Source organism: Meles meles, chromosome 2 (assembly GCF_922984935.1).
Source record: "Meles meles chromosome 2, mMelMel3.1 paternal haplotype, whole genome shotgun sequence".
Classification (NCBI taxonomy): domain Eukaryota; kingdom Metazoa; phylum Chordata; class Mammalia; order Carnivora; family Mustelidae; genus Meles; species Meles meles.
This window is the reverse complement of record NC_060067.1, coordinates 146,669,299-146,681,518: the sequence shown is the minus strand read 5'-3', so window position 1 is coordinate 146,681,518 and position 12,220 is coordinate 146,669,299. Positions and strand designations below refer to the sequence as shown.

At 40.5% G+C, this 12,220-nt stretch overlaps 1 protein-coding gene across 2 annotated transcripts in view; it reads right to left on the bottom strand.

Annotated features, from left to right (window-relative positions):
- The window catches only part of NR3C2 (nuclear receptor subfamily 3 group C member 2), a 344,327-nt gene that overhangs the window by 170,699 nt on the left and 161,408 nt on the right, over positions 1-12,220 (bottom strand). For both annotated transcript variants that reach the window (XM_045993274.1, XM_045993266.1), the window contains exon 3: positions 4,715-4,854. In XM_045993274.1, the coding sequence (XP_045849230.1) occupies positions 4,715-4,854 (140 nt within the window). The remainder of the gene's footprint in view (positions 1-4,714; positions 4,855-12,220) is intronic.

The window sequence follows — 12,220 nt, the reverse complement described above, 5'->3', positions numbered from 1 at the left end:
CTCTCTCTCTTTTTTTTTTTTTTTACAACCTTGTAACTCTTCAGTGATTTGTGGTAGCTTTGTCTACCAGACACTGCTTGTATACTGAGTATCCAAAAGGAAATTAGGTTATAAAATAGTGTACTGAATGTAGTTGGCTCTGTTCACTGAGAGAATCACAAAATAAAATACACATGAGATGAAACTAATGGCAATTTACAGTTGGAAAGAGACAGAGATAGTAAAAACTCAGACCAGAATCAGAAGCTGCAGATTAGAAGGCCAAAGGCCTGCATAAACTCTTGGGCCGGTTTCACTGCTAATTTACTAATTTGGTGGGAGGTCATTTAACCCCAGCTACTCTCATGCCACATGTTCACATTCATGTGTATCTTCAAACATTTATTTGGTAGCTACTAAATATCTAGAATCTTGTGAGGTTCTCTAGAAAAGGCTCTGTCCTGCCCTAGAGACATCTAACAGAGGAGCTCAAAGTCGAGTTGATGGCTCTTAATATTTTCTTTACTATGCAACTTCCAAACATGAGACCACCCCCATCAGTGAAAAAGGGTCATTAGGAGAGTAAATCTCAACAGTTGAGGCTATATTGGAATATGTGAGACCGCCTCTCCAGAAAATTTTGGCAGACCCTCTGTTATTCCCACTTTCCCCACATGCCCTTTGAGAACTTTTGAGAACTGCTCGTCTAGAAGGATCTTAACAACCTCCAAGGGCAGCTCTATGAAGAAAATAACATATTATACAAAAAATGAAGATCTAATGAAGAAAAAACAAAAGCCTAACAGTGCCACATTATTGTATTGTTAACATATCTCTCTGCAAATATATTAAACAGAGAACTGTAGCATTTGATCCTAGGGAATTGAATATTAAAATAAAGATCTAATATTTTGATGTACTTTGAATTATAAAATTGGCAAAAACATTTTGTTTTCATTTAATTTTTCTTAGTAAGTAGGACAATACTACTTTTCCTATTTAGATATAAAGAAGCCGAGACCCAGGCAAATTAAATAACTTGCCTTAATCTCACATCTACTGAGTGGCAGAAATTAAGACTAAATCTTCTGACCCTAAAACCAGTCCAGTCCAGTTTCTACCCAATGGAGAACCCTACCTAAGAAATATAAATATAGGGGCGCCTGGGTGGCTCAGTGGTTTAAGCCGCTGCCTTCGGCTCAGGTCATGATCTCAGTGTCCTGGGATCGAGTCCCGCATCGGGCTCTCTGCTCGGCAGGGAGCCTGCTTTTCTCTCACTCTCTCTGCCTGCCTCTCTGCCTACTTGTGATCTCTCTCTGTCAAATAAATAAATAAAATCTTTAAAAAAAAAAAAAAGAAAAGAAATATAAATATATAAACGCTTATCCTTTTTCAAGATGGGAAGGTCCTGACAAACCTTCAAGGCAAAAAAGCAATTCAAACTTAAAAACGAAATTATAAACCTCCACTTGTAAGGTCTAATAATATGGCTCTTAACTGACATTATTGGAAAATAAGGTATTCTGGATGAAACTTCTAAGGATTTTTTTTTTCTTAGTATTAGGCATACAATATAATGATTCAACAATTCTACACATTACTCAACTTCTAAGGATTTTTATACTAGATGTTTAAGATGGAAAAAAAAATAAGCACATATATACATCCTATTAACCAGAACACAAAGAACATAATTTGTACTTTAAAAAAATGATTTTCAGTCTCCCTACACAGTTACAACTACACTATCATACCAGCCTTTAGAGTGGAGTACTCTGGGCCATAAAGCCATAAACCAGTAAGCTCAGAGCTCAGATTGCTACATTCTTCCTCCAGTCTCCACTCTAGTGGTCACTTCCTGTTCTTTTGGTAATTGGTGGTGGTTTGCTCTTTTCAGGTATCTGACTCCCCTCATCCCAGCTCCCTCTATCCACTGCAGCTTGGAATTCTCTGCTTTTGTATTCTAAGGAGGAGCTTTTATCAGGGAAAGCCAGAAAATAAACTTAGTAAATACCCAAATTTAAAAATGCACACACTTTTGCATATGTGTATGAAGATAAGCCCACAGTTACCCACACACAGGCACACATACCAAAGGTGCCAGATTATGTCTTCTCAATGTTTGTATCACTCCCTTCATTATCAGCAGGTAGGCATGAACGAATGACACATAGGGTAGAATGTCCATGAACTTGGGAATTATAGAAAATGAAAGAAATAGATTGTGAGATTTAGAGTTGTGAGATGTTAGGTTGGGTCTCGTATGGGGTCCTAAGACTTTACTATGGGGTCTGAGTTTTGGCCTTATGATTCTGAATAGATTGGTAGACTGGGTCTGGTTCTAATCATCTTCATCTATAAAAGGGGAATAAAAAAGAAATCTATATACCATAATTTGATAACTAGTGCCTCAAACTATATAAAATATTATAAAAATAATTTATTAAATCAAAAAGTTCTGATACAAAGATAATCTAATTTCTCATATATTCTCTCTCTCATACACAATAAAACAGTAAAGAAATACAAGTACAAAATAAAAACAAGTCCTTACTCTCATGAAGTTTATAATCAAAATTTATAGCCTTTTTTCATGTAGGTGAGCTCTAAAATTGTAATTTCCCCCCAAAATAGGGACTACATTAATAGAAATCTTAAAAGGCACTTATTAAGTTTCATTATCCATTATTGATTAGCTTTCCAATGAAAGAAGAAGATGTACAGATATCAAGGTTTTTCCTATTTATACCTTAGTTACAAAAACAGTTCTTTCCTCGGTTACTTCCATAGAAATTATTTAAAACAAAAACCAAGCAAGAACTTGGGAAAACCTTTTGCTTCAGAAGCAGAGAAGTGCAGGTTCTATAACCAGCCGAAACCTGGGTCCTGATGACCCAGATGTAAGGCAACACATAGGGTCCCTCTCTAAACACCCTTCTCCACACTGCTTTATTTTTACATATCGCCTTACTTCGGTTCAGTAATTAGTGATCGGGGAAGTGGGGGCAGAAAGGAGTCCTTATACTGGAAGGTGCAAAGTGGCATTAGGAAGGAATCAGAGGCAATTTTTCCTATTTATCTTCTACTGGGCTGATCATAGAGTTAAGGAAAGAGAAAAGGGGATTGCTGGGGAGGAAAGTGTGACAAAAATAAATTGACTACAGTTTCGTACAAATTTATTTTCCAGGGATCAGGGATCCTGGTAACAGGATCCATTTTTCCCTACGGGAAATACTCTTCCCCACTGTTGGTCTAGGTAGCTTAGGTTGGCTGACTCCAGCCAGAAGGAGCCTGTCAGATCCCTGCACTGTCAGATTCCCAGGCACTGGGATTGGTTCAAGAGGGGAACACGGGAGCCAAGTGCAATCTCAGGAGATTTAACCGGGGGGTTTTATAAGAACAGTTGCAAACAGAGAACCTCTTTTTCATGAGGGCCTGGTGACTGTCTCATCACCATGAGAGAACCTGGACTGGACAAGAAGAGAGCCAGAGCAAAGTTAAGGGGGAGAGGGAATGGGATTGAGTTCTAACAACCTGGCTTAAGACCACAGTTTGTTGGAAGCCAAGTCTACACTAGGGCTTTAGAATTATGTGAGTCAATGTACATCCACTGGTGCTTAAGCCAGTTCGTGTTGAATTTTCTGTCACCTGTAACTAAGAGCCCATGTTTTGCAAAAGAAATACAGAACTATCACCAATTCAACGCTGAGTTTGGGGACTGCTCAATAATTAATAGCAAAAATACTGTAAAATCATGTAATATTAATTAAATAACACAAAATCAATTCTGGAAGCACAGAAATAACTACTTGGTCAGCTTTTGCATCTGAATTTGAAGACATTTCCTTGCAGTTACCAGCAAAACAAAAAAGAAACATTCAAGTCCTTCACCCTTAGGTCTCTGAAGCACTGATATGTCCCCCAGAAAACTGTCCTGAGAAATAAATCTACAGAAGTCTTAATGCTGAACTCCTCGGTGAAATCAGTGTCGATTACGCCCATAACGCTGCTCCTACGAGCAAAAATTCTATAGTTTAGCCAGTCATGTAGTCAACATGAATAAAACCATCTGGACTAAGTCCGATGTTAATTAACTGCATATACGTGAGGATGGAGGGAGGCAAAAACAAACTAAAAGAGGAAGTACAACTCCTTGGACAGAAGCAAAGGCTAGTCTAAATACACCTAGAGGATGTTTCATTTAACTTCCTGGTTTGGAAAACCTTCAGCTAGAACAAAGGTAGGGCTTTAGCAGGGACCTGGAATCTGAAGCAGCTGTTAAATGAAATTATTCTGTACGGAACACAACTTAAATTACAGACATGATTTTGCTATTAATGTTTTAATTTGCCACAAACACATGTATTTGATACAGAAACTCAGGAAAGACATGATGCATTCTATGTGTGCCTAGTAAAATGCTCCTGCACAGCATGCAAGTTAAATTTATGGAGAATTGTATTTCTAAGGCTCACTGAAAAACAAACACAAACAAAAACAAAAACTCCTTTTTGATTAATTGCAGTTCTCCATGTCAAATTCTGCCCATTAAATAGTGCTCGTTGGAAAATCTCCTTTTGGTGTTAAGGTAACATATTACGACTATTTATCACGGACAGACTGCCTCAAAAACGTTTTTGCATTATTTCCCAATAACGATTTAGACTTAACTATGAAAGTAAACGACACACCAGGAAAGGAAATGTGTAAAAGGAACACCCACATGAACATTTACCTTCCACTGCTCTTTTGAAGAACACTTTGCAGCTGCCACAGGTTACCACCCCATAATGACATCCTGAAGCCTCATCCCCACACACCAAACATATTTTGGAAGGTCTTGAAGATCCAGTAGAAACACTTCGCAAAGTAGAGCTGAGGAGAGAAATCAAGATTTAAATAAATACACTGTAGGAGCACATTTGATAGGCTGTATAGCTTAGCTCAAAATTTGTCAATACTCACGGTTCCATAAGTGAATTCAGGATTTACTGGTCACGTATGTGACTTAGAAAATGAAGGTAGAACCCTATCTGTGGAGGAATGTTATCCAGAATTCTGTATAGCAAAGGAAAACCTTTTCTCGGTACCATGAAATAAAAATCACATGTACATATTTCCCCCTACTTTTTTTTTAAGGTTCAGGAGAACTGACGGTTATTATTATAATTTTTTAAAGATTTTATTTATTTATTTGACAGAGACAGAGAGAGAGCACAAGAGGGAGAAGCAAGCTCCCTGCTGAGCAGAAAGCCCTAGGTGGGACTCAATCCCAGCACCCTGAGATCATGAGCAGAACTGAGGGCAGACACTTAACCGACTGAGCCACCAAGCGCCTAGGGGCCCCTCCCCCTATTTTTGTGAAAATTGACCAGAAAATATTATTTGCATTCTAGGTGGCAGGGAAGAGAAGAATCCTGAGCCGTGTCACCAGGGAAGTATTTTTGGTATCAAAGAACTAATACAGTACTTTATTCTTTTCACCCAGACTCAGATTATATATCTCAGTTATGCCAGATTAAAAAAAAAAAACAAAAAACAAAAAACAACTCTCCCATTTCCAAAACAATCTACTAATTAAAATTAAAAAATTCTTGCCTCAACTGCCAGCAATTTTATCCCATCAAGCTTCTGCATTTTTTCATGTTACCTTCGATATGTTCCAATCACTACATTCTGCTTACTAATTTGAAGGGACACAGTCAATACTTCAAAAAAAAAAAAAAGCTATATATAGTAAATATCTCAGGTATCTTTCTGGTAAGAAACTGAAGGGTTCTGGGTATCAGTTTTTAGGGACAAATTGAACCCTTTAAGCAAAAATCTATATGAATATTTCTGAAGGGGGATCTTCTCATATATATTATGAAATATATTACACTGCTAGCTAATGGCACAGTTTAAACAAAACTCTCTTCATGAATTCCAGTTCAGCAGCAGACGTGCTGTGAGCCGGCAAAGAAGGTGATGTTACTCATTCCTCGTCCTCATGCATTTATCGAATACCTACCTGCAGGTCCCATGCAAGGTACTTAGGAAATAAATACCCAACCCAGCCTCTGTCTTTCACTTAGTAGGGACATGAACTATTATGGTGAGTGCTACAGTGCAGGGTAGTACGGTGGCACAGACTGGGAAGAGGAGGAAAATGCTAGCTGGGGAACAGTTCCTGAAAGGTGACCACTGAACTGAATTTGGAAGAACTGGAAGAGAGCCAGACCAAGAAAAGGGGCAGGGGAAGCAGAAAGGGCAATGGCTCGGAGAAATGCCAGCTGGACCTGTTCGGAAAGCTGAACAGGCTTCTTGTATGTCACCACCATCACCTTGCTGCCACATCTGTTTCCATGTGGAACAGCAGGCATGTGGGAAAAGACTCAAAGAAAGGGGCGCCTGGGTGGCTCAGGGGGTTGGGCCTCTGCCTTCGGCTCCGGTCATGATCCCCATGGCGGGCTCTCTGCTAGGCGGGGAGCCTGCTTCCCCCCCTCTCTCTGCCTACCTGTGATCTCTCTTTCTCTATTGGGTAAATAAAATCTTTAAAAAAAAAAAAAAAAGACTCAAAGAAACCATAGTAAAAGGCTAGAATGGTTACATTACACTGATGCTTTTTCTGTTTTCCCAATTAGCTAAAGTATAATAATAGTTCTGACCTGGTAATTTAAAAAAAAAAAAGGTTTGAACTATTTTAACTGTGCTCTCACCAAAAAACAGGAGAAGGAACAAAATATTCAGCTGTTGGAGAACTACAGCATGACTGACTTTCTAGAAAAGGTCTTCTTAAATCAAAGACTGAAACAATGTTCTCCAAAGTTGTTTCTCCTTCTGAGAAGAGTGCTTTTTGTTATTTTTATTAGTGTCCTTTGACTTCTTTATGGCATTCAAAACATTCCATTTCAGCATCAGGAACTTCTTCAGTATATTAGCCAGTGAAACTCAATCCACACTCTGTCTGACTGTCTTACACTTCACAGGGAAATACCTTGACTCCTTAAACAATTAGAATGTAACTTACAATCATTATTAACATGTAACTGCTTTTTCACAACTGCTATCATTCATGGTGCTTGTCTTGGTCCCAAACTTCATAATCTCTTGACTGCATTCTTTGTAACTCTCTTCTATCCAAATTTACTTTCTATGTGATCTCGCCTAGTTTCTTGGCTTTAAATATCATCCATATGACCAGGACTTCCAAATATTTATCTCCATCCCAGACACCTCCCTGGAATTTCCGACCCATTTATCTGACTGCCTGACGTGTCCATCCAAGTGTCTGACGTGCACCTCAAACTTAACACGTCCATAAGTTTGCTGATCTTCCCCCCCGCGCCTCCTACAGAGAGACTGTCCTTTCAGTTAATGGCAACTGTTTGGGCAGAACTGTGTCATCTCCAAAACTCCTGTGTTGAAGTCCTAGCCCCTAGGACCTCAGAGTGTGACCTTTTCTTGGGAATAGGGTCATAGCTGATACAATTAGTTAAGATGAGAGCATTCTGGAGCAGGTTGGGCCCCTTATCCAACATGACTGGTGTTCTTGTTAAAAAGCAGAAATTAGCATGTGCACGTGCGCATACACACAGAGAATGCCATGCGAAGATAAAGGCAGTGATGCTTTTACAAGCCAAATAACACCAAAGATTGCCAGAAAACCACCAGAAGCTAGAAGACGGGTATGGGACAGAATCTTGCTCACAGCCTTCAGAAAGAAACAACCCTGCCACATGCTCATCTTGGACTTTGGCCCCTCAGACCCCTGAGACAATACATTTCTGCTGTTGAAGGCTGTGGTCCTCTGTTGCTGCAGCCCTGGGGCAAACTAATGCAGCAACTTGGACTCATCTCTGACTCTCCTTTTTCTCCAGTCTGTTAAATTCTATTCACTTTGACTTCAGGTTTTCCTCACTTCCCCTACCTCCTCTGGGACCACTAGCGCAAGCCATCAACAGTTCTTCCTTAGGATTTGCAGAAGACTTCTAGCTGATCTTCCTGTTTCTCCTTGCCCCCTTCCTTCCCCTGTACCCAGAATGATCCTTATTCACTCCTTTGCTCAAACCCATCTGGGCCCTTTCCCTCACACTCAAAGGAAAACTCAGTTACCCATGTGACCACAGGGCCAGAATCTGGCCTCCCAGACTTCTCTAACCTCTCCTGCTTGCCTATACCACTCCAACAACACTGGCTTCCCCACTGGCCCCCAAGCTCAAAGCTTTCTCTCTCCTCTTCACCTAGATATCGACAGAGTCCCCTCCCTCACCTCCTTCAGGGCTTCAACCAAATGTCACCTTCTCAGTCCGGCCTTCTCTGACGATGCTACTGAAAATGCCCCCTTCCTCAAAACCCTCTATCCCCTTTCTGCTTTATTTTTCTTCCTAGAACATATTACTAATACACTGCCCACTTTACTTCTGTACCCTGTTTGCTGTCTTCCGAATCCACACAAGAAAGTAAACTCAAGAGTAGCTGGGATTTTCTTCACAATGTTTACCACTGTGTCCCCCATGCCTGGAACAGAGGCTGGTGCAGAGCCGGCCCCCCGTCAGCACTTGAATAAATGAGTGATTTCGAATAACTGGCACTGTCACAATAGGTATCATAAAACCCACCACATTGTCAGCTCTAAAGTCCTACTACGCTCCTTTTATAAAGGAATGAGATTTGTTTTTAACGGTCTTGAGAGAGAAAAGTATGCAGTGGAACCAAATTAAGAGAAGTTGAAAGGAAAGTCTAGCATTAAAAAGACACACCATGAAATCCAAATTAAAACAATTTTCTTTAATTATAAAATTAAAGCAAACATGAATTATTTTTCCCTCCTATTCACCACCACCTTTCAGTGACACAAAAGCAAATCTGACTCTGCACGTCTCTTGCATCCCCCTGCCTCCTGGGTTTCTGTCACACTTACTGAGCCCATTCTCCTTAACACGCCTCCTCTATTTTTTCAGACTCCTCATTTTCTAGATCACCAATGCAGCGTTTCTTCGGAGCTCGACCTTTGGACATCTTTTTTTCTTACTTCTGTACTTTATCCCTTAATGATCTCATTCACTCTTCTGGTTCCCACAGCTCTCTTGGTGAATGACTTCCCAAATCTTCGTATCTGGCTCCAGCCACTCCCCCATGTCCAACTGCCTATTTTTACTTCCTTTACCTAACATCTCTGCCTCTACGTTCTGTGAGTTTTTGGAAGGGTCCTGCCATCAGTGAGCCTGCTGGGGCAAACCTCCCTAATTGTCAAATCTAACAGTTACCAGGGCTGTTCCTTGGCCTCACCGCCTGCGGTGAACATGGTACCAGGCCCTTGTCACTCACTTTTGAAGGGTTCCTCCCTGACACTAGCATCTCCTCTCTCCAACTCCTCCTCCAGTAGTGGAGAAATGAATTTTCCCATTGGAGAGTTCTGACTGTTTGACTTCCATCTCTGGTCCCCCCCCCCCCCCCGCCACCACGAATGATAACCTCAGTAGGACAGCTAAGTCCTCCTCCTCCTCCCAACCTTCCCTGCAGGCCCTCCCCTGTGCCCAGCCTTGTGCCGGCCACATGCTGACACCCTGCTGGTGTGCACACCTGCACCTGCACAACCCAGCTTCCCTCCCCTGCTCCCACTCCTGGCAATGCATCCATCCTTCCGGGACCTTGGTGTTCTCCCAGCTGAAAGCACCCCTCGCCCTCCTCCTGAGTCACTCAGCACTTGGCTGACTCCCCCCACCCCCCGCCATTGTAGCCCTCATTTCCGGCCTTACATTAGTGACCTGTGCACTTATCCTAACCCCTTGAGGGCAAAAACCTTGACCTGTACATCTCTGTGCTCTCTGCTGCCATTAGTGTGGGGGTGCTACTATTTATTGAATGAATGAAATCGCACTCCTACTTTCATGACAGTAGAACATAAATTTCCAAGAGGCGATTGTACAGAAGGTAAATTAATGAGGCCAAGGTTATAGGTTCAATTCCCATGCGGTTCATTTAGCTTTGCACAGAGAAAAAGAGGGGGGAAAAACATCCAGGGACAGAGACTACTCTCAAAAGCTCAACCAGCTATCTCACAAACATATGCATTATTAACACAGAAGACAGGCCACATAGAGTGGATGGGTCAGGAAAACGCTGGTCCCTACTGACACTTTATCATGCGGTTATCTTTGAACCTGAAACATGGCACATTTGGGGGAGTTATATATGTAGTTTCAACAACATATCAGTATATTTTAGAAAGGGATAGGTAGAGAAAGAAAAGGGGGGAAAAGAGAAAGCAGGAAGAGAAGGATAGAGGGGCAGACTGGAACTCACTTCTTTGACACTGAGTGTTATCAAAATACAAAGCTTATTTGAGTGATTGTGTAGGTCAGAATTCTACTTGATAGCACAGTCTATTTCCTAGGCAGCTGCAGTGGCTCTGAGACCCAGATTGCAGGGCCAAATAACGCGGGGCAAAGGCGGGGAGGCTCAGGCTCCAGTTCTCACCCAGCAGTTCCCTGGTCAAACCTGAACAAAACCACCTCTCCTCTTTGGACCATAATTCTCATCATAACAAGTTAAACAGGGAATCTCTAAGATTCTTTCCAAGATATTCTTTTAAGACAAAGGTGGATACAAATGAAAAATGTGACAGCCCGTTCTGATCAAGTTTTATACAAATCAAATTTCAAGCTCCAATTAAAGACAATGTATTATGCACCACAAATAACCATAATTTGCTCTAGATCAAGCATAAAAACATCTCCATGTAAAAATGGACTCTTTCTAGAACAGTTAATCACCTGGCACTTAAAAGTCTCTTACATCTACATGATTGCATCTCTGCTGATTTTGGTTAAAATTCCTTTATAAATACATGCATTACGATGGTACTCTACCCCCTAAAAGCCATTTTAATATCAACAAGTTGGGAAAAACTACCCAAACTGATAATTTTTGGTCTTGATAATCAAAGAAACATTGTTCACAAAAAGAAGTTCATAATCAACAGACAAAGGGAGTTAGTTCATAGGAAATCATACAAATTTTAAAATACTATAAAGCAGAAATCTATGAATACTATATATCCATCTGTAAAGACAGTATCTCTTTTAGGGAAATACAAGTAAGAGGCAGCTATTTTAGTATCGAAAATAGCAATTCTAATGACCCAGTGAAGAGATTAAAGACAATAATCAAAGGTTCAAGATGCATGTCAATTTTGGTGACATCTGGAAGGGTCACAAGCCAATCATCAAAAACATTCCCTGAAATAGTGGAATGTTTAGGAAGAAACAGTAAGAAGCTATGTAAGAAAATATGATTTTTCGTGATCAAAACATGACTGGAAAACAAAACAAAACAAAACAAAAAGACATGACTGGAGAAACCAGTTCACTGAGAATTACCGTATGTAAATTTTTACCAAATTTTTACCAAATGTAAAATTTACCATATGTAAAACTATCTTTCCCCATCTTTATAATAATTATAGGACAACACAGTAGTGATTAATCCACTATTCAGTATACTGAAATTTCTTCATATGAAAATACTGTCTTGTTTCTTAAATGGACTCAATGTGAATTAAACAAACCTATCTTTTGTACTGTCACTTATCAGATCTATGCTTCCACCAGCACCACAAGCTGCTAACAAAGATCTTTTCCTCATGTAATCAACTCTAGTGTTCACTCAGCTACCTTGAGAGGGGTGAGAATTTTCAGGAATAAAAAAACACTCAATAAACATTCTTGTATCTGAACATGCTGGTGTGTTTAAATCACTTGGTAATTAAGTGTTCCACAGAAGACCTACCATAGGCACCAGTGTGACAAGAGAAAAGGTTCCTATTGCTGTGGAGTTTCTACTGTAATAAGAGAAAAAATACAGAGGTAAACGAACAATTGCAGAGAGTGGTAAGTGCTATAAAGAAAATGACAGATTGAGATTGGATGGGGTGGTGGAGCATAGGATTTTTTTTTTTTATTAACACATAATGTATTATTAGCCTCAGGGGTACAGGTCTGTGAATCATCAGTCTTACACAATTCACAGCACTCACCACAGCACATACCCTCCCCAATGTTCATCATGAGCCATGCTGCCCCTCCCTCCCCACCCCCAGCAACCCTCCGTTTGTTTCCCGAGATTAAGAGTCTCTTATGGTTGAGCATAGGATTCTTCAGAAAGGTAGTCTGAGAAGACGTCTTTGGGGACACTGAAATGACAAAGTAGCCAGCTATGGGAAGGATGCCAAACAACAGGACAAGTGCAAAGTCCCCGA